This window comes from Osmerus eperlanus, chromosome 17 (assembly GCF_963692335.1).
Source record: "Osmerus eperlanus chromosome 17, fOsmEpe2.1, whole genome shotgun sequence".
Taxonomy (NCBI): Eukaryota; Metazoa; Chordata; class Actinopteri; order Osmeriformes; family Osmeridae; genus Osmerus; species Osmerus eperlanus.
This window is the reverse complement of record NC_085034.1, coordinates 4102059-4124791: the sequence shown is the minus strand read 5'-3', so window position 1 is coordinate 4124791 and position 22733 is coordinate 4102059. Positions and strand designations below refer to the sequence as shown.

The 22733-nt window shown below is 49.0% G+C and overlaps 1 protein-coding gene across 15 annotated transcripts in view; it reads right to left on the bottom strand.

Moving 5' to 3' along the window:
* Positions 1-22733, bottom strand: part of celf2 (cugbp, Elav-like family member 2) — a 73492-nt gene that overhangs the window by 40675 nt on the left and 10084 nt on the right. For all 15 annotated transcript variants that reach the window (XM_062483074.1, XM_062483075.1, XM_062483076.1 and 12 more), the window contains exon 2: positions 6009-6044. In XM_062483074.1, coding sequence (XP_062339058.1) covers positions 6009-6044 — 36 coding nt within the window. The remainder of the gene's footprint in view (positions 1-6008; positions 6045-22733) is intronic.

The window sequence follows — 22733 nt, the reverse complement described above, 5'->3', positions numbered from 1 at the left end:
CGGAATTTAAGACGGCCGCCAAGCACCAACAGAGGCGCTTCCCTCATTATGGGATGGCTCTCCCATTCTGGCGTCACCGTCTTATGTCAGGACAGATAACGGATGTGTTGTCGCCCCAACAACGGGGTTGTGGGTTTGTCAACAGAAGCGTGTGAGGCAAGGGATGGACTGGGTCGGGGGTCAGGGAGACTGTGTGGATTCTAATGTCGAAAGAGAGAGAGATGGGGATAGGGGGATGAGGGGGGGGGGAGGGAGGAGGGGGATGAGGGGGGGGGGGGGAGGAGGGGGATGAGGGGGGGGGAGGAGGGGGATGAGGGGGGGGGAGGAGGGGGATGAGGGGGGGGGGAGGAGGGGGATGAGGGGGGTGGGAGGAGGGGGGGGAGGAGGGGGATGAAGGGGGGGAGGAGGGGGATGAGGGGGGTGGAGGGGGATGAGGGGGGGTGGAGGGGGATGAGGGGGGGGGGAGGAGGGGGATGAGGGGGGTGGGAGGGGGTCTCACAGAGTCAGAGACAAACAAAGGACGGACGTATTCAGTCAAGCGAACTCGTCCTCTACCCGGCTGATTGGAGACGAGGAATAAACAAGATTACACACATATTTACACGCACACACACACACACACACAGGCAGAAGACGTCCGCGCACAAGCACGCAGGTGACTGTCAGGTGCGCACACACCCAAATGCAAACATGCACGGCTTGTTTTTTTAAAGAAGCACAAGCAGGACTATTTAATTTATAGACATTACCACACTGACATTAATTTGTCACCTTCAATTAGAGTGAAAGCAGCCCTCCTGGCTTGTCAATTATTTTTTAACAGGGAGGAAAAAAACACACACACACACACACACACACACTGTGGTGTGTATTGCATCTGTGAGAGTGGGGGACTGCATGTCTGTCTGTGTGTGTGTCTCTCTCTGGGTGAGGATGTGTGTGTGTGTGTGTAAGTAAATAACAAATCTATGTCAATGTGGTGAAATATGTCGGTTTTGTTGCTGTCTGTGTGTGTGTTTGCATTAATGTGTTTGCATGTGCCTATGTTAAGAATGTAAGAATGTGTCACAGCGTGAAAAGAAAGATTGTTACTGCTTACACTCATACACATTTCTGTGATATTCCATAGTTGGCCTTGCAGTGTTGGTAATGCCATAGAGGGGAAGACTGTGCTCTGGTGATCCACTATGTTTGTCTCCGTTTTCTCTCTGGCATCATTGTGCTTCATTAGAATTACAATGATTGTCAGACATGCACTGCAGAATTATTTCTGTCCCTACAGTAATGAATGAATAAATAACAAATCAACTTGTATCTAGAGATGCGGGTTGCTCACTGGTATACTTAACAAACCACATTTCAGGATCACCATCATCACAATAATTGTCACAATTGCATTTTCTGCTGTTGAAATATGACATTTTGATCATATTCTATCACAATGTGAAGGTCCTGGACATGATTTATTTTGTCTGAAACATGATTGATGGAGGGTTGCAGGGACATTGTGGAGTGTTGTGGAAACGTTGTGCAACGGGACGGGCTGTAAGAGCCTGTTGTCACGTTGCAATGGTGTGATGATGTTGCCATGTACTGAGACTCTCTAATTGGCTCACCTGTCTCTCAACCATCTGGAGCTCCTAGAAAAACTTCACACCCAGTTCCCCAACATCAAACACACAGACACACACACACGCATGCACACAAACACACAGACACACACACGCATGCACACAAACACACAGACACACACACGCATGCACACAAACACACAGACACACACACGCATGCACACAAACAGACCGATTTAGATTTGCATACACACACGCAGGCATGCACACTCATGCAAATTTAGATTTACACACACACACTCAGCATCCACAAAGGGTATGGAATACAAACGATCGCTTAGATACTGTCCACAAATGGTTGCACTTGTTTTTCTACTCAGCACTGAACACACATAGTTACAATATCAGACTGTCTGCCATATGGAAACTAAGAAACTTCTCTCTCTCTCCATCTTCTACCCTCTCTCCATCTCTTCCTCTCTATCCCTCCTTCCCTACCCCTCTATCCCCGGCTCTCTCTGCCAGTGTCGGCAGAGTTATTCATCTTCTCCTCCCCTCACGCAGAGCCTCAGCTGGGAGGAAAACATTCAGCTATCCCAGAGAACACTGGGGCAGGCCGAGGGGAGGGGCCTGTCAACCTGCTCTCGTGTCTGGACGGGTTCATCACTGGGTGATGAGTGTGTGTGTGTGTGTGTGTGTGTGTGAGAGAGTGAAGCAGCGTGGTGTGTTGACGCTCTAAGAGAAAGAAAGCACCGTGCAGCAGTGATCTGACCTCTGACCCTCTGAACCGGCCCAGGTGGGCTGGCAGAGGTCGCCCTGTGTTAAGGGCCTGCTTAAGCAATGATGAATACGATGTGATTAGGTACTGGCATGGCTTCACACAGGAGCTGGGTCTACTACACATCTCCTCATCCTAGGCAGTTGCAGTTACAAGACGCTAGGATAGTGTATGTGTGTGTGTGCGTGTGTGTGCGTGTGTGTGTGTGAGAAAGAGAGTATTCTCATCTCTCTGTGCCCAATGTGTTCTAGGTCACTGGACTGAATCACAGCTCATACTGGTCTGACCAGCACGTCTCCTCGTTATAGCCCCCCCCCCCACCCACACACACACACACACACACACAGTGTTTCGCACAGTGTTTCAGTTGCTTGGCATACTTCTGCACTGTTTGCACAGCAGTGGTATGTTTGAGTGTATATATGTGTGCGGGTGTGTGTTTGTGTGTGTGTGTAGGAGAGAGAGAGTTCCGGAGTGTGTTTGTTTTTCCCGGTAGGATTATGTGAGGATTTTGTAGTGTGTGTGTGGCTATGGATGAAAAAAAGAGAGAGAGAAAGAAAGAGAGATAGATATAGAAAAAGTGATAGAGAAAAAGAGAGAGAGAGATAGAGAGAGGTGAAGAGAGAGGGCCCCGACCCTGCCCCTCCCTGTTGGCTCCGCCCCCCCCCCCAGTCACTTTGAGAGATTCATAATTCATGTGTTGGGATGAAAAATGGATGAGGCCTGAGCATGACACCACAAAAGCATTGTGCAATTAAAACCCAATGAGAAGACCCCCCCCTCCCAGGTAGAAGCATCAGTCCCTCATTGTGCTGGAGTGGGTGCAGTGCTGCTTCCCACAGACACACAAAGACCCAGCTCAGCCCTGATTGCACGGCTCTGGAGCAGAGACACACTGCCTGGGTAATCATCACAGCCCTCGCCTGTGGCACCGTCATTCTCATTGTTGCATTGTCGTCCTCTTCCTCTCCCTCGCCATCTTCGTCTCTCATTGGCTCGCGAGCCTCTGACTCGGAGGTTCAGGTTTAAGCCGCGCCGTTTCCTTAAAGGATTACAACCAAAGAAAACAATTTCACAGCCCTGTGTCGTTCACCACTGTGTCTGCGCGGTGTAGGTTTGTCTGTCTGTGTGTGTGTGTTTATACTGGAGGGTGTGTGTTTCTTTTTGTGTACGTGTGCGTGCGTTGGTGAGTCCGCGAGAGTGTTTGCGAGTGACTTTGGACGCGCGCGAGCAAGCGTGCACGCAGGTGCATGAGCCTGTGAGTGTGTGTGTGTGTGTGTGTGAGTGTGTGTGTGAGTGTGTGTGTGAGTGTGTGCGTGTGTGAGTGTGTGTGAGTGTGTGTGTGAGTGTGTGTGTGAGTGTGTGTGTGTGTGAGTGTGTGTGTGAGTGTGTGTACCTGCGTTTTAGACAGCTGGCTGCTGTTGGAAAGGCTCCTCTCTCTGCTGCCACTCACCAGGGAATAAATTAGAGCTTAGCAAAGAGCCTTGAACACTGATAACCACAAAACAGCTACTGTAGCACACAGACGCGGGGAGAGAGGAGAGAGCGTGAGAGAGGAAGGGAGGAAGAGAGGGGGAGAATGTGAGAGACAGTATAAGAACTATTTTTCATCCTCAGGCATTTGAGCTCTTATCTCATGGATTTGAGAATCCTGGTGTTCCAAGCCCACACAGTCTAGAGTCTGAACCACATATGAACCCTCGTCACTTACTACAACTCACACACGCACACATACACGCACATGTACGCACATATGCACCTACACACACGAGCACACACACCCATGTGCACACACAAACACGCATGCATTAAATACTCACACTTACAAGTACACTCAACTCTCTCTCACACACACACACACATCTCCTGCGGTTTCATGTGCAGCAGGCACTGGCTGCTCCGCCATGTAGTGAGACGGCCCCCCTCATGAATATTCAGTGGAGGTGATGTCGGCTCGTGTGCCCACCGGTAGTTAACGGTTTTGCCGCGTAGAGACTGGCGTTGCCGTGTGGCTGCCGTGGAGACAATAACAGACGCAGTGCACTGAGACGACACATTGTGCAAGCCTCGGTAATTATACACTCCACGGTGTGAGTGTGTGAGTGTGTGTGCTATCCACAGTTTCTTTTTATTGTGTTACACTCACCCTAAAAGAGAAGTATCTAATGCCTTAAGACTCATTCTGGGGTGATATTTTAATAACATATTACAATTTATTGTGTGTGTGTGTTGTGTGCATAGTTCCTGACTGTCATTGTTAGTGTGTGTTGCTCAGAGGAAGTGATGTCAGACTGGATGGTGGGGTTGGGGACTCAATGACCAGTGTTGAGTGGCGTCCTCGTCCGCCCGCTCAGCAATTATCAACTGTGTTCTCTCACAGCACATAATCGCCACGGAGACCTGCAATTAGCTCACAGCCCGCTACCATGCAACCCCTCGTCTACACCCCCCCATCCACCCCTCCCCCCACCCCCCCTCTCCGCTACGCTCACACACACCCTCATCACCCCCGTGCTCCCCCTTCAAACACCCCTCCCCCTCTACGACCCCTCTCTGCTCGCACAGCCCCTCATCACCCCTGCCCCCATCCCTACCCCCCCCCCCCCCCCCACGGTTGAGGCCTCAGAACAGCCCCGACTCAAGCAGTACAGTGTCAATCACAACTTACAGAGAGAGCTTTGTGCCGAAAAGGATCTATACTGCTCCACTATGTCTCTTTACGGCTGTGGCTGTGTGCGCTTCGTTCGTGTGTGTGGATGACGCAGGGTGGTGTGCAGGGAAAGGAAGTATACTGAAAGATGCAGCTGTGAAGTGGATTAGGTTGGACCACAGTGTGTGTGTGTGTGTGTGTCTATGTGTTGATGTTGGTATGTTTTTGTGCCAAATAAGCTCCCTCATTCTATTCTATTTACATAATCATTTACACATTCTCGTTATTTCTTTCTCTCTCTCTGTTTCTGGTGGTGGTGTAATGTGTGTATGGAAGTGCCTCTCTCTCTCTCCCCCTCTTCCTCGAGTGTGTGAGTGCAGGTTTGGAGGTGAGCGAGGCTTGGGCGAGAGGATATGACTTCCTCCTGTGAACTCAATCCCAAATGAGAAATAGGTACAGCTATTTTAAGTGCGGCCCTTTTTTTGATGCCCCTCTCTCGCCCTCCACCCCTCTTCTCTTCTTCCTTCTCGTTTCTGCCGTTCTGCCGCCGTAGGGTTCCGTTTAATGACCGTCCGTGGTCATAGATCTGAGTCTGGTCACATCTTAGACTCTCTCCTACACACACACACACACGCACACACACACACACACACGCACACTGCTGCTTTTAGCTCGGTGCCTCCCTCCCTCCCTCGCTCTCTTTCTCTAATCTATGTTATATCTCTCAATCTTTTTCTCAATTTTCCCTCACTCTTTCTCTCCCCCCCCAGAGAGGCGCCCCTCCCTCCCTCTTATCCTCCTCTAAGTCTTCTCATCTCCTCAGGTTTCAGGACACCTTCATACGTAGATCCCAACACTGCTGACTGGGGATAGCCGTGTCTGTGTTAGTTTGACCAAATCCTCCTGTCCTCGTCACCCTCAGAGAAGAGGAGTGGAGAGGAGAAAGGAGAGGAGACGAGATGAAAGGAAAGGAGAGAAGAGGTGAGGAAAGGAGAAGGAGATTACCTACCTCTGTATGGGCCCAGAGAGGTCACTGGCGTCCTGCCTGTGAGCGAGGGAGAGAGAGAAAGAGACAATTAGTGTTGTTCGAATTCAAAGCTCAAACACTACACAAGACATGTCCATATCTCAACAACAAACAGACGTCCTCGAAGACAGCTGATACTAATCAGCTAAACAATAAAGCCCCAGTGAGAGAGGACCGTCTCCCGAGTGTCTGCCTCTCTCCACCGGGCTCTGTCTGTCCTCTCTGTCTGGGTTTCATCTCTTCCTCCTGGCCTCAGTTCTTCCTGCTGAATGTAAATAAATTGGTCCCTAGGCCCTTCCAGTGGAGTATCTCCTCCGTGAGACGAAACAAACACACCCTCCACAATCGCACACACAGGCACCCATTCGCACACACACATGCAGACCCACACAGAAACAATCACACACAAGCCCCCCCCGCCCCCCCCCACCCACACAGCTCCACCAGAGCAGCAAGTTGTAGCCTATTAGTGCGCTTTATGTGACAGAGGTAAATAAAATAATAAAGCATTAGCTATTCCCTCATTAATAATGTGTGTGTGTGTGTTTTATGATGAAATGTGGGGGAAACACAAAGACGGCTATCTGCACCCCTCTCTCCCCTCTCTCCCGAGCTCAGTGGCCAATCGCCACTCTGGCTGTGCTTTGCATTTCAAAGGCTTACTTTGTCTTTTTCATCCTCAACCATGGGATGCTCAGCCCCCCTCCTTTAACTACCTCTGCACACACACACCCACACACACACACACACACACACACCCACACACACACACACACACACACACACACACACACACACACCTGCATACACACACCCTTGTCTGCATACACATATAAAAACACCAACCCCTGCCCACTTTATTCTATTACACTTCACACCATTTCAACTGCATTGATTATTGCAAAAGGGCAGGAGACATTATTTCTGTCTCTCTGACACACACACACTTGTCATTTTTGATGATGGAGCGTTAAGATGAAAAGGTCCAGTTTTTAGTAACAGCTAACTAACAGCTTTGATTTGGTGGAATGAATAATACAGCTGAAATACATTGGAATCTAATCGACACATTCTCTGATAGGTAGGCAAATAGATACCCCAGCCCCAGGCCTAGTCTTATCTTCCTACCCCCTAACCAAAGCCCTAGCATCCTAGCCCCAGCCCTAGCCCGGGCCGTTATCCCCGCCCCTGACGATGTTTCTGATTTATCGCCTTTTCTTCTATACTCTCTCACTCATCCAGATTTTCTTCCTCTCTGCTTCTCAGAATCTCATCCTTTTTTCCCAGCAGTCTCTCTGTTTTTCATTCTCTCATACTTCTTACACTCACACCATCCCTGCCTCCCATGTCCATTCTCTCTCTCTCTTTCTCCCTCTAACACACGCACACACACACGTATAATCCCGAACTCTTCGATATTCTTGATTATTTTCAGATTTCTGTATTTCACACACCCACTCACAAGAACTCACACCCACCAAACAATTCTCAGGGTTTCACAATAACTACAACAGGTGTGTGTGTGCGCTTCTAAATGGTTGTGCCAGGTCTTAAGTCAGGCCAGCTGTGACAGTATGATGTCAGATGGGACGTTTGGCCCGCCTCCAGACAGCGATATAGACCCTCCCATTGGAGGATTGTTCTCATATTCACTCCTGCCAAATACCGAGGGGAAGAGGGGATTGGCCAAGCTCTGGCTCTGACTGAAATAGTTGACTATTACTTTACCAAATGTGAACCTACTACTATATGCATGTGTGTTTGTGTGTGTTTGCGGCCAAAGATGTTAACATGGTTGTATAAAAGACAGCCCCACACTACCTGCAGCCCTAAACAGCTCTAATCCATCTCTGATCCTGACTTCATTACAGAGATAGAGAGAGAGAGATAGAGAGAGAGAGACGGTGGGAAGGAGAGAGACAGAGGGAGAGAAAAGAGGAGAGGCAAAAAATGGTTTGTGACAATGGATTAAAAAATGAGCTGAAAGAAAAAGCAGAATGAGCAATGAGCCAGAGAGAAGAAATAAAAGAGAGAAAGTGAGTGAGTGAAAGAGTGGAACAGGGATGGAGGGATGGAGAGAGAGTTTGAGCGAGAGAGGAAGCAGCCTAGAGTGTTGCTAGGGGGGGGATAGATGCTAGGCATCATTTACCCTGTGATATTCAAAGGGTGCGAGCACTCATGACTGTAGCCAGACTACTGCACACTCTAGATTCTTATTGTTCAACACCCCTCAACTCAACTCCCCCTCTCTCCCCCTCCCTTCCAGTCTCTCTCCCCCACCCCCTCCTCTCCCTCTGTTTAATAACCCCCCTCCCAGTTTTAATAACAACACGACAGATCAGCTCCATTAGCCTTCACCCCTCTCACACTCTCACATGCAAATGAGACTTTATGGAGCCACACGTAACACATTATTGATAGACCCTGCACCAGCCCATCATGTGTGTGTGTGTGCGCACGTGCATGCGCACACACTGTATGTGTACAGTACATATATTTGTGCAAGGTTATGCACGTTTTTGTGTGGTCTAAATGTGTCTTTGTGAAGCACGTGTAAGTGCATGTGTTTGTGTGTGTGTTTGTGTGTGTGTTTGTGTGTGTGTGTGTGTGTGTGTAGGGGGTCGCATTGAGACTGATGTGTATTGCATTGGGGGTGTGATTGGATCTGGGCTATGAAGGCAGCCAATGGAACTGGGAGGAGCAGATCTAAACCTGCTGGTGGAGATGCAGGGGAGTGATGGAGGTAGAGAGAGCTAGAGATGGAGGGATGGGGATGGTGGGGTAAAAGATCCCCTCATCCTTGTGAGGGGGGGCTGAAGGGTGACATTGAAAAAATAATATAGAAAGAGAGACAGCGATAGAGAGAGGCAGAGAGAGAGAGAGAGAGAGAGAGAGAGGAGAGAGAGAGAGAGAGAGAGAGAGAGACAGAGAGAGAGAGAGAGAGAGAGAGAGACAGAGAGAGAGAAGAGAGAGAGAGAGAGAGAGAGAGAGAGAGAGAGAGAGAGAGAGAGAGAGAGAGAGAGAGAGAGAGAGAGAGAAAGAGTGAGACAGAGTGAGACAGAGAGAGTAAGACAGAGAGAGTAAGACAGAGAGAGTAAGAAGAGAGAGAGAGAGAGAGAGAGAGAGAGAGAGAGAGAGAGAGAGAGAGAGAGAGAGAGAGAGAGAGAGAGAGAGAGAGAGAGAGAGAGAGAGAGAGAAAACACACGCTGTGTGCACATCCCTTTAACTAAACGACAGTTTAGAAACAGACCTTTACAAACCATATAAGACATTTTCCATATTTTACCTTGATTAAGCCTTTCATCATGTTTAAATCACACTGTGCTAACATTTGTGTGTGTGTGATATGTTTGGTGTGCATTTGTGTGTGTGCGTGCGTGTGCAGGATGGCTAATCCAGAACTTCAGTCACGTTTTGCTACCTTGTTAGCCGTGACTGATGTGCAACATAATTGAGCAGAATTATGGTTTGTTATAATTAGTAAGTAATTAGCTCTTTTATATTATAGCTCACATCGCCATTCCATCGGAGGCCTACTGTATCAGCAGGCAGCGGGTCCTGCTATACACGGCGGTGGAGACAGAATCACTCAATCTGTCTTCCTCTCAGATTCATGGAGTCTGGGTTTGATGAATGCACTCCACCTCTCAACAAACCTCCAATTCAGACTGACTTAGTTCCAAAGCTCATCGACAAGCGGCCTCATAAAGGCCACCTTATCTGAGGTATGTATGCCCATATGAATCAGCACTGATAAAAACAGAACTAGAGACTAAATCAATATGTGAATGCCAGTTCCTTAGATTGGGTTGACTCACTCGTTGAAATGTCAACCGCTAATCTATTTAATAGTCTGATATTACATTTTAATCCCACTCTGATTCCCTCAATATCATCCAGGCTGTCTGGCCCCGAGTCAGGGAGGGACAGAGGGAGGGACAGAGGGAGAGACAGAGGGAGAGAGAGAGAGAGAGAGAGAGGGAGAGAGAGAGAGAGAGAGAGAGAGAGAGCGGGAGAGAGACGGTGGGTTTATGGAGTGTTCCAGCATGCCGTCACTGAGACGTGCAGCTCTGTGGGTTGAGGGGGACAGAGGGACTATAGACTGATGTGGAGGAGAACAGAGGACAAATTGATATGATCATAACGTGTCACGTTAAAGTGATGATTGCCATCCATCAGCTTGATAAAAGGCCTCCGAGGCTAAGATAACCCTTACACTCACACAGCCTTGTTCTGCTAACACAGACAAAACCACAGCGTGCCATTCTACACCTAGCAGCAGTAGGATCAGAGGTTAGGAGATTGCGCCTTCAGGTTGGTTTAATAACCAACCTTATTAATTTCAATAATCAATGATCATAGGATTACATAAGAGAGATAAAGAGAGGCATAGAAGACGAAAGGGAGAGAGATAGAGAGAGATAGAGAGGGCCATCGAGCGAGTCTGACACTGGGGGAGAAGCAGCATGACGATGACACCAAACATGCTTTAAATCACCCCAGAGCAAATCAGGAAATCAATATCAATTAGGTGCTGGAGCAGTTCAAATGGACAACTGGCTTTGTTTTAACTAATGAAGTCTGTAGAGAATCCTTTCGCTCTACTGGCCCTTCCTCTGACACACACACACACACACATACATACACACAGGAAGTTTCTAATCAAATAGAAAGCAGGTAGAAAAATGATTCCGCTAAATGGATGGGAAAGATGTAAAATAATACATTCAGATACAACAAGCCCGTTTTCTGAAAATAAAACCCGTCACTCAAAGCAGAAGGATTGCAATGTGTGACACAAACAAACACACGCAGACAAATAGTCCTGTTGAGGTAGCCTGCGGAGAGATCCACGGAGCCGGCCTATCATTTTAACCATCCATCAGCTCGGCAGAGATTTCATATTAGCTTCTCATCTGCATACCACGCCGTCAGAATGACAAACGAGGAAGAGAGACAGACAGAGAGAGAGAGACAGAGAGAGAGAGAGACAGAGAGACAGAGACAGAGGAAGTGATAGAGAGAGGGAGGGAGAGCGTTTGCTCACTTCCCTTCTGCCCCTTAACACTCTTCTCCATCCCCTCCTCACCTCTAATCCAATTGTGCTTCATCTCATGCCATCTTCCGCTCATTTTCTCCCTCTCTATCTCTCTCCATCCCCCTCAACAGTTTCCTAATAAGAGGCAGGATATACAGTAATATTATAGATAGTACAACTGGACCCCACAGTGACCCCACCCCCTACACTTCTCTCTAATGTTAAGAGTCTGTAGCCACAATAATACACAACAACTCCGAAGGAGCAAATACAAGATTCCGTGGAATTCTGGAACAATCCCACGGAACAGCAAAACAGCGATTTGACCCTGGCTTGGAATGGTTAGAGGCATGGAGAAGAGAGGAGGATAATAGAGAAGGAGCGAAGGAGAGAGGAAGGGAGGTGGAATCCTCCTCCAATCTGAGATGAAATCCCCTCCTTGGAGTTAGTTCTGCTTGGTAGCCTCCTGCAGACGGGTGAATATTTCAACATGATATCGGTTAAATCCCATCATTTGTCATATGCCCTGCGTGCAGATTCATTGGCTCCAAATTGAGGATGCACACATGTGTTTTTGTGTGTGTGTGTGTGTGTGTGCGTAGAAGGGTTAGGGCAGCGATGTGTAGCCGAGTTGGAGAGGTCTATTCAGCTGGTATAGAAACACACAGGCAAACATGCAGCGAACATTATGCTCCTCAAGTAGGCTACAGTGCTTCCCACTATGTGCACACACGCACGCACACACACACACACACACACACACACACACACACACACACACAGATAGCAGAGCTCTGCCAGTGGAGTGGTATGCCTGGGGTCAGGATCAGGAAGACTGATCCTTCATGTTGCATTTAACAACTAGGTGTCTCCGTCTTTCTTTCTTTCTTTCTTTCTTTCTATTTCTGTCTTTCAGGTTTTTTTCTTTCTCACTTTTCCCACTGTGTGGAGGCCTATGGGGTTGAAAGCCATTACATTGATTAAAATCACAATCCCAAATAGATGTCAGAACCTGGAAATATATGTGCAGGCAGGCTGTTCTGAGTAGTATTGTCTCTGGAAAAGTGACCAATTAGCAAATAATCTCGAATTAGATACTCTGATACATTGTTTGATGAACTCATATGTACATGCCCACACACATACCCCAAAAACTCACAAATACCAAAAAACATCTACACGTGTGTGTGTGTGTACTATGGTAAATGCAGGGATGTCCTTTCAGAGAAGGAGCGTGAGACCGGGAACCTGTATGAGGGAAATGGCAGGGGGGGGGGGGGGCTCCAAGAAGAGATGGACACCTGCAGGGAGGAGGGAGAGACATACCAGGGAGAGAGCAGCAGCAGCATGAGCTGGAGTGTGTGTTGGTGGAAGTGGAAGATAAGCCCAATCTGGTTTGTATTACAGTCAGAGATAAAGAACGGAAGTGGTGAGGGCGATAGCAAAGTTGTGTTAGTGTGTGTGTTTATTGAATGTGTGTGGATATGTGTGCGTGTTGAATGAGTGTGTATCTACACCCACTGGTTAAACGTAGATATCCCTTCCTCCCCTCAGAACCAGATTTCTTTACATTGTAGACATGCTGTGCGGCTTTGCATTTCAGTCCCCTAGTAATGAAGTGAGTCAAGTAAACAGGACTGTCTGTCAGGTGCAGTTAGGCCCCTGTCAGCTCCTAGTGCTGGAGATTTCTTGCTAGTACCTCCAGGATTTCGGTTTTTATGTGATTTCTGCGGCTCAAAATATTGGATTTTGTAGCAGCTTTTAAGCAAATTGTGAAATGTAATTTGCAGCTTTTAAGTTTTGTACATGTTAAAGAGCCCAGAAAAAAAGTGATATGCAGTGTACAATTACACGAACATAATTCAATAATAAGAGTAGACCTAAAGACTCAATCAAAAACATTTCAATTGCGCCTGCTGCAGCCTTCCCCGATATCACATGAGTCACATGACGCTGTTCTGGAGTGACTGTTGGTTGATGTTCTGGAATGACTGTTGGTTGATGTTTTGGAGTGACTTTTGGTTGATGTTTTGGAGTGACTGTTGGTTGATGTTTTGGAGTGACTGTTGGTGGATGTTTGGAAGTGACTGTTGGTGGATGTTTTGGAGTGACTGTTGGTGGATGTTTTGGAGTGACTGTTGGTGGATGTTTTGGAGTGACTGTTGGTGGATGTTTGGAAGTGACTGTTGGTTGATGTTTTGGAGTTACTGTTGGTTGATGGATGACTTTCTCTTTTGTTCCAGCACCGTGTTGCTCGGAGTGCTGAACAATTTCCCCCCAATTCCATATTAAACATTTGGAAACAGTGTCATACGGTCAAAATAGTCAAAATTGCGAGTTTGCGCAAAAAATGCGCTGCTTGGTTGTTTTTCGCGGGGCTGTCTTGATGTCTGTAGCCAATAACGCATCGGGTGACGAGGCCTCAGCTGCGAGTTTCCTAATGGAAGCAGGGTCCGCTGGGGTTAACAGTGTGTGGTGTTATGACAGAGAGAGGGACATAGGCCTGCAGGAGACTCGAGGATGGCAGAGACAGATAGAGCCAGACCCTAGAGCCAGGAGTCTGGGAATATGGTTCGAATGTGTGGGAGCCAGAGGGTGTGTGTGTGTGTGTGTGTCCCTTTGAAACCATTCCTCTAGGCTGCGACTCCTCCCTGACTTCCCCTGTCAGTGGGGTGGGAAGAGGGGAGCAGAGGAGAAAAGGAGAAGAGAGGGGGATGAGGGTTGATGGGGAGGAGGCGATGGTGGTGGTGACAGCTGTCCGCTCCTCAGGACAGTAATTGGTTGGCCAACGGAAAGAGTGGTCGGACGGATGAGACTGTGCCTCGAACGCACATGCAGGCACACACACTCACACACACACACTCACACACACTCACACACACACACTCACACTCACACACACACACACACACTCACATACACTCACACACACACACACTCACACACACACTCACACAAGCATGCCACACACACTCACACACACACACACACACACTCACACACACTCACACACACTCACACAAGCATGCCACACACAGGCACAAGCATGCCACACACAATCACTGTCTGATGGCTGACCATGACAGCTTTTGCCCATTATCCATAACCAGCCATATAACCAGCCAACCCCCCCCCCCCCCCCCCCCCAACTCCACACACACACACACACACACACACACGCAGATAAACACACACTGCACCAAACCCACCTCGCTGGTTGCTGTGTGTATAGGGGGGTTAGGCGGGTCCGGGTCTAGAGGTGCTAATTCCTAATGACACCTCCAGTCATATCTTAGTAAACAACCCCCCAGGACCCCCCCTCTCTGAGTGACAGCTCCAAATCACACCTGACAGCCGACTGACAGGACGAGGGAAGGGGAAGAGGGGAGGCGGGGGGAAAGGGAGAATGAAAATATGAAAAATAATAAGCTGTAGTATTACCCTGGAAATCTGTGTGCATGTGTGTGAGTCTGTGTGTGTGTGGTGGGGCGGCTCCAGTTAGAATATCGGAGAGAGAGATGGAGGGAGCGATGCAAGGAGTGCCTCTCCACAGCCCCGGGAAGGAGAGAGCAGGAAAGAGGGGGGGAGAGGGAGAGGGAGAGAGAGAGAGCATCGTCGAGGAAATAAGGGAGCAGAGAAGACGATAGGAAAAAAAATTCAATATATTTTTAATCTAGCGGATGTAATCAGATTATGTGTCTGCCAGGAGCAACGTATTTCATAAGGAATATCCCATTCAGGGCGGTCGAGAAAGGGGAAGCGTGGCGGCCGGTGAAAGAGAGAGAGAGCAGTAGAGACGGGCACTTTGGCCGTCCGATGTACATCGTCTCTGACAGATTCTAATAAATGCGGCGGGAGGCGCCCGCAGAAACACAATGCCGTGTAATCATTTTATCATGACAAACCGGAATTCCAATGCCGTCCCATGTGGGCCCAGCCGGGGGAAAATTGAATTAGTTTAAACTGTGAATTGCTCATGCTTGGGGAATGGGAGAAAGGGGAGAAAAAAGAGGGGGAAGGAGGAGAGAAGAGGAGTGGCGGGGTGTTAGAGGAGAGGGGATAGGAAAAGTGTTAGAGGACAGGAGAAGAGAGCAGAGGAGAGAAGCGATGAGGAATGGAGAGGAGGGGACAACAGAGGAGCAGAGAGGAGAGGTGAGGAAGGGAGGGAGGAGAGGAGAGGGGAGGGGAAGGGAGAGCAGAGCAGAGGGAGGGGAGGGGAGAGCAGAGGAGAGCAGAGCACAGGCGAGAAGAGGCGAGGAGTGTAGAGGAGAGAAGGGGAGGGTGTTCGAGGATCTGAGAGGGGAGGGGGTTCGAGGGGTGGGCCTCTGGCTGCTCTAGGTTTGGCAGGCGTAGAGGTCTCTAGGGGCGTGAGCTAGTCTCTAGGAGGAGCTCGTCTTTCAACAGCAGCTGGCTAATGACTCTAACTCTAGACCCAATCCTGACACATTAGAACCCTGCATGGCCAGCCCTTCCTCCAATCACATTACACACTCCTTAAGGGAACACTTTACACCCCTGTCAGAATGAAAGACTGAACTCATCACACTCACACATCAATGCATGTGTACACACACATTAAACCACACACTCACACAGACATAAAACACAAACACATACAAAAACTGGGGGTCAACATGCTGTGTCCGGTCATTTTAGATTAGGGCTTGCCAGAGTTCCGGGGTCTCCCAGGATACGACCCAGATGCCACAGCAACGGACTTGTGTGTCTCCGTGGAAACGGTAATGTTGACTGCTGAGAGATAAAGGGCTTGTTTCTTCTCCTCAGTGAACTCATTCTAGCAAAGCAGACCATAGACAAGCTCAAGGGAGAGGGCACACACATACACATTCCTTTTAGAGTGTGTGTGGTTACAATGAGGGTCAAACTCCAAGGATTTCACAGGGGATTTTGTTTAAGGTTTGACTAAGAGCAGTGTGTGTGTGTGTGTGTGTGTGTGTACTTCACATGTAGCAGCAGAGGGGGCCCCCTTTCTTAAACCCCCTTTTTTCATAATCCTCTCTCTCGCTCTGTCTCTCTCTCCCTCTTTCTCTCTCACCCACTCTTTATCTCTCTCTCACTCTTCCTCTCTCTCTCCCCCCACTCTCACCCCCCCCCCCCCACACCTTTCTCTGTCTCTTTGCTCCATGCTATTCGTTAATGTCACGGCCCTGACCCTGGCCAATGAGGATGAAGCAGGGATTTGCATAATTAGGCCCACTCTGTGAAGAAGTCCCACTTCAGACAGAATGAGAGGAACTCCTGTGAGCGCGCTCAGCATCGCCAGCTTCGGAGAGTAGGCGCCCCCTACCCACCCAGGCCTCGATGCTTACCACGCAATGACCTGGGAAAGAGGGATTACAGAGGACAGACGGAGGGAGGGATGACCCCGGGGGAAAGGGAGAGGAGGAGAGGACAGCGGGGAAGAAAGTTGTCGTTTTCGTGAGAAGGAGGCGTTTGACTTTGGTGGAGAGAGAGTGAGGGTGAAGGAGACAGACTGTGACAGCGAGGAGCGACAAGGAGGTGGACCAGGCATAAGCGAGAGACAGGAGAGAGACAAAGAGGGGAAAAGAAAACGAAACGGGGTCTGGGAACGCGGGAGCTGAAAGCGGCACGGCGTCAGGTCAGTGCGAACACAGATGGATAACACGCCGGCCTCTGGAACGAGCCCTCCTCCATCAAAGAGACAGAGGCGAGAGGGAGGAGAGGGAAGGAGGGGACGGAGAGACGGAGGCCCACGTGAGGGAGGTGTGTGATGGCATCACATTAGGGGAGAGGGAAGAGGGCGAGCCGTGAGCCTGCCTTCAGATGGAACGTGCCCCAGACAAGGGGACAGAGCGGAAAGCAGTCCGTCTCCCAGACAGGAGCCTCTGCACAGGCTGACCGTCACACTGGGCCTGCCTTGCCGTGGCAGCACCTGGACAGGGCCCTGGACAGACCAGAGACATGGCTACTCCCATCAACATTACATTTACATTTAGTCATTTAGCAGACGCTCTTATCCAGAGCGACTTACAGTAAGTACAGGGACATTCTCCCTGAGGCATGTAGGGTGAAGTGCCTCGCCCAAGGACACAACGTCATTTGACACGGCCGGGAACCGAACTGGCAACCTTCAGATTACTAGCCCGATTCCCTCACCGCTCAGCCACCTGACTCCCATGAGATGAGATCCAACATGAGATGACAGAGCCAAAGCTTCCTTCAAGTTGGGATTTGATCTTTTCTTTGTGTCACGGCCACAGCCGTGCCCCCCTGTTGTTTTTGGTTTTGCCCTGTCCTAGTGTTTCCCTGTCATTGTCTTCACCTGTGTCTTGTTCTCGTTAGCGTCATTGTGTCCACCTGTGTGTCGTTTGGTTCTGTGTATTTAGGTTTCTGTTTTGTGTCCAGTCTTTGTCTTGTCATTACTACCCCTGTTATGGGAGTACCCTGTGTCCCTGGCTTTTTTGGAAATAAACCCTTTGTTTTCAGTATGGCTGTGTACTCCCTTGCATTTGGGTCCTACCCCTCCTCACACCCTGACACTTTGGAGCTTCTGCTTCTTTACCTCTCTCTCTCTCTCTCTCTCTCTTTTCTGTCTTTCTTTTTCTCATTCACTAGTTCACTGGAGCCAGGAAAGGTTGAGGGAAACAGAGAGCAGCTCCCACCCTGTCCTCAGACGGCGTTAGCGCTCCTTAGAGAATCTTCATTAAGATTTAGCCTGCAACGTTAACTCCCAGCATGCAGCTGGACCCGCTATGGAATAATAAGCCTAATCACTGTTTGGCTGTCAGCCTCCACTCGAGGCCACAGTGGCTCATCTCTGTTTGGTTTTCACCAAGGTTACGGAGGAGCGATCCCAAAACAAATCCCTTAGCCCCTCCCACCTCATGCCATTCACGGAGCACAGGCCACTGCATTGATTCACAGTTGAAGAATGATGTCACAAAGCACAATACAGGAAGAAGGGAGCTTTCACAGTTACACTGTATGACTCATATAGCTTCAACTAGGTAAAAAAAATAGGTTCAAAACTATGTGTTTGTATCTAGCGTTGGGGAAAGGACGAGAGATGCGCTGAGAGAGAAGGGAGAGAGAAAAATAAGAGTGATTTATATCCATTTCCTTGAGGATGGCATTATTAGACTGGGATGGACAGCTCCCCATGGAGAGACAGACAGACAGACGGCTGCCATAGCACTGTCAGATCACATATCCAACTCTGTTGCATTCTCTCCTTAAGGGACGGCAGGGGGGAGAGGTGGAGCGGGGAGGGAAGAAGGACAGGAGGAGAGGGAGGAGAGGGAGGAGAGGGAGGAGAGGGAGGGGGAACGCGAAGAGAGAGGGAGAGGAGGAGAGAGCATGAGAGAGGGAGAGAGGGGAGGGGGGGATAGGGAGGAGAGGAGATGGGTAATTTGTGGCGGGACATAAAGGTAATTTACGATGGTGCTAAAGCCCAGCTGTGCTGTCTGTCTCAGCGCAGTGCTCAGACTGCCTCCAGCCCCCTGATAGAGATTTAAACAGGGCGGTGTATGTGGACACGGAGCTCCGTCAACTGCAAGACCTACTTTATGGCCTTGTCTCTCTGGGCCCAATAGGGGACTAACAACCAAGACAGGCATACTGTAAGAATCTGCACTCCGCCACACAGAAAGTCCCAACGCTGGACATCAAAGTTGACATGGTTTAGATAGGATAAGGGACCAAAGTTGGAGAAATTGAAAAGTTGCCAGGCAGTAAAAGCTGGGACATCAGGGTCTGAGCCAATGAGCTGACTCCTCTCTGGAGGGTCTGTTTCAAATCCCCCTGACTTGTATTTGCCACCTTCTAAAGCCTGCAGTTGGCATTCAATAGGGCAAAGTACAGATTTATGATGGCAACAAATGCCACCAGAAGTCTGAAGCCATATGAGACTTAGCACCTGCCTGGGACTATTTTGCAAGGATGGTGCCTGGCTACTAAGCCACTAAAAGTAGAACTGAACAGACAGTCTGCGAATACCAGCTGGGTTAGAGCCGTCATGGCTGCCGTGGACTGCCCTACACCTGCAGAGGTGACAGTAGATCCAAAATGGTGTCCATACACAAGGGAAACTGTGAGGGTGTAATCCAGCATGGATAATCCATTACAATACACATTAGGGTTTGAGAACACTTAGACACACATTGAATAACACAATGGCATGATCCATGTCAAAATGGCCACTGCAGTGGAGGTTGACAATAATACCCTGTAAGTGAAATACGTGTTCCTTTCTCAGTGACATCTCTATCTCATGGCCTGGGATGGGAGAGACAGCAGAGGGGATAAACTTAGTGGAGCATGAATGGTGGGTTCTGGGAGGTGGACGGTGGGGAGGCGAGGGGTAGTACCACTCTCTGAGCCCTCTAACTCTTGAAGATCAGCCCGTGGAAGGGTAGAAAAGCACAACCCTGGATCATATCCGTCACGCCCAAAAAGAACACTCCCTTGAGGGCGCCATGTCCCTCAGAAAGCCAGGACTGGAGGGCTGTACAGCCATTGTCGGACACAAATACCAGACAAGTGTAGTAAACGTGTAGGTAACTAATTGTGCAGGTATGGAGGTAGCACTGTGGAAGGCGGGGAGGCAGTGAGTTTGAACAGCTAGCTGTTGGCCAACCAGCAGGTAGAGCAGAAGAATGAGGCAGGTGTTGGTCCCTGTGGGACAGCATCCTCGAGGCAGCAGCCTCCCCAGCAGTCTCCTCCTCAGCCTCTCCACTCAGAAGAGCTTTAATCTCCCACAGGCCTCTGGGCTTCCCATTCAACCAACCATTTGCATACATCTGCATATTTCCCATTAGGCTCCACTTGTTGCCTTTTTATTGGAAATGTGAATATGGCGATGATCACTCTTGTTGGTAATGGCCTCTCTCCCTCTCTCTCCACTCCCCCTCTCTCTCTCCCTCTCTCTCCCTCCCCCCACCTCTCTCTCTCTCTCCCCTTTCTCTCCCCTTATCTTTCCGTTTTCCTTGCTTTGTATCCTCGCCTCTCTCTTCTCTCCCAACCTCCTTTTTCTCTAACTAACCCCTTTCCTTCTCGCCTGGTCTCTGTCTCTCATGGCTGAGTGGCTTTGATCACACTGCAATATGAAGGGCTGATCCAGAGACAAAGGCTGCTCCGAGCTGGCTCAGAGGCGCTAGCTAGCTAGCTAGCTCTCTATCCCAGTACCCCGTATCCATCAGGGCCTACAGTCAAGAACACGCTGAAAACAGATGAACAAGACAGAGAAAATGAGTTTAGGAGACAATAGGACGATAGAATGGACAAATTAGATTAATTTGACCCATTCAATGAACTTGAATGAATGACAGATTTTAAGAGGTATGGATCAAAAGAAATCAGTGAATGAGGAACCAGGGGAGTAAACATAACGAGCTGAGTGGATGGATGAGCAGATGAATAGTTGGATGGATCTATGAATGGGTGCGTGGATGAATAAACAAATGAATGCACAGGAATCTGAAGCAAACCTATACACCATATCTTTAGGAATACCATGTCCCCCTTATAAACATTCAGAATGTACAGACTCCAGGCATGTACGGAACATGTTCCATGCATGTTGGGTGTCTTGTGTCATAGACACATGCCTACAAAGTCCCCTGGAGGCAGAGGCAGCTGTTGCGGAGTGGTGTCATGTTTCTGTACGTGGCTGAGCGGCAGCACGAGAAAGAGCACGTCCCACACAGGAGTCTGGGACAGGTCTCCCCGGTTACCACCGCTTCAGTCCTCAACAACGCCTAACTACGCTCTGGTAATTATGGATTAATATAGTCCCATTGAAGAAGAACACTGAAGACATAATGCTCCTAATAACAATGTTAATCATTGTGAACAACAATGTTAACAAGAATGTGCTATTTTGTCCTTCCGAAAGGCCACCACGTGTGAGCTAGCTGGAGGGTGATTGCAGTGGGATCTCAGGAAGGAGGGTGAGGACAGCCCCAGACTAATGAGGTTGTGGATGTCATTCACTGAAGAGTTTCACAGCGGTCCATCACCGTTTGTAGACTTAACACTTTTTGATGTTTAATTTTCTGTGGGGCGTTAATCAGGCTTCTTTTTCAACTCATGAATTTAAGAGCAAACCTTTAAGCATTAAAATGTGTATTTAATTGCATTGGTGCTGGAAGCGTCATTAAGTAAAAGCTTGGAAATACATTTCTTAATGCGACTTAGTGATGCCCGGCAAATCAAAGACCATCAAGCGAATTAATGAGGCTTCCTTTGGGCAAGCAGCGAGCACATTAAGAGAAGAGAAGGAAGGCTTTCATAAACAAACACATATCTTTCAACAAGACGGGAGAGAGAGAGAGAGAGAATGGCAGAGAGGGAGGGAGAGAAAGTGAATGCACTAATAAAAAGGCCTGTCTGTCAGAGTGAGATTCATACAATGCCATTAAGGCATATGTAGATACTCATACACATGCGCGCGCACACACACACACACACACACACACACACGCACGCACACACACACACACACACACACACACACACACACACACACACACACATGCACATTGTGTCTTTTAGAAGCGAGGCAGATGCAGCTTCAGTACAATCTCTATGCTCCTGTGTGCTGTGCTGGCAGAGACTCTGACTGTAAGAAGAAAGGCATGATGAGGGAGGATGGGGGGAGGGGGGGGGTAGAGAGATGAAAAAGAGGAGAATAAGAAATATGAAACCTTCTCAGTTATTAAAAGCTGTCTAGTGAGGCCAGCGCTCCTGTCCTTAAGTATTCTTTCAATTATTAACGGAAACGTCACTTTCATCCGCTAGTGTGAGCCTTTATAACAGTCTGCCGCTCACACACACATTCACGTGCACACTGCCATAGTTCCCCTCCCCTGTTACTCTTTCCTTTCATTTGCTCTCACACTCTTGTCACACACAATTTCTCTCCAACTAACTAACTAACTAACTAACTAACTAACTAACTAACTAACTGACTAACACACACAGACACACTCTACACGCCCCCCCCCCCCCCCACACACACACACACACACACACACACAGTACCATGTAGGTTCTTCAGTTTGTGGTGTTCCAGAGCCCTGCTCTAGGCAGGTCAGTCATGAGGATGATTATATAAAACTCTCTGCACTAAGAGAGCTACTCCCCCACACACTCCACCAGAATCAACACACTGTTACCACAGACAGACCACACATGACAGGGGGAGAGAGGAAGAGAGGAGAGAGGGAGGGAGACAAAGAGGAAAAGCAATGTCATTGTTGATGAGGGAATATTACAAATACCACTCATCCACTCTCACTGTGACTTTCCTCTCCTTCTTTCTCTCATTCCTTTGTTCCATGAAGCTCAGCGAGGCCCAGATGGACAGAATGACCCAGTGCCCCCTGCAACATGTTGCCCCCTGCAACATGTTGCAGGGGGCTTGGTGGTAAGCAGTCCTGGACCATTCAGATTCTCACCTGTCAAGGCCTTCTCAGCCCTTAAGGTCGTTAAGGACGTTAAATCCGATGGGAGATAGGAGCGAGCCACGTTAACAGACGGTGAGTGGAGCGGCCTCAGGGGATCTGCCGTGTCTGCATTGTCGCCTCTCCCCGTGGACTCGGGGAATAGACGGGGTTTAGGAGCACGGTTCTCCTCTCTGTGTGGGCTGGCCCTCCAAATGTTCCTCTTCGTCTGCATGTCGCTTAGAT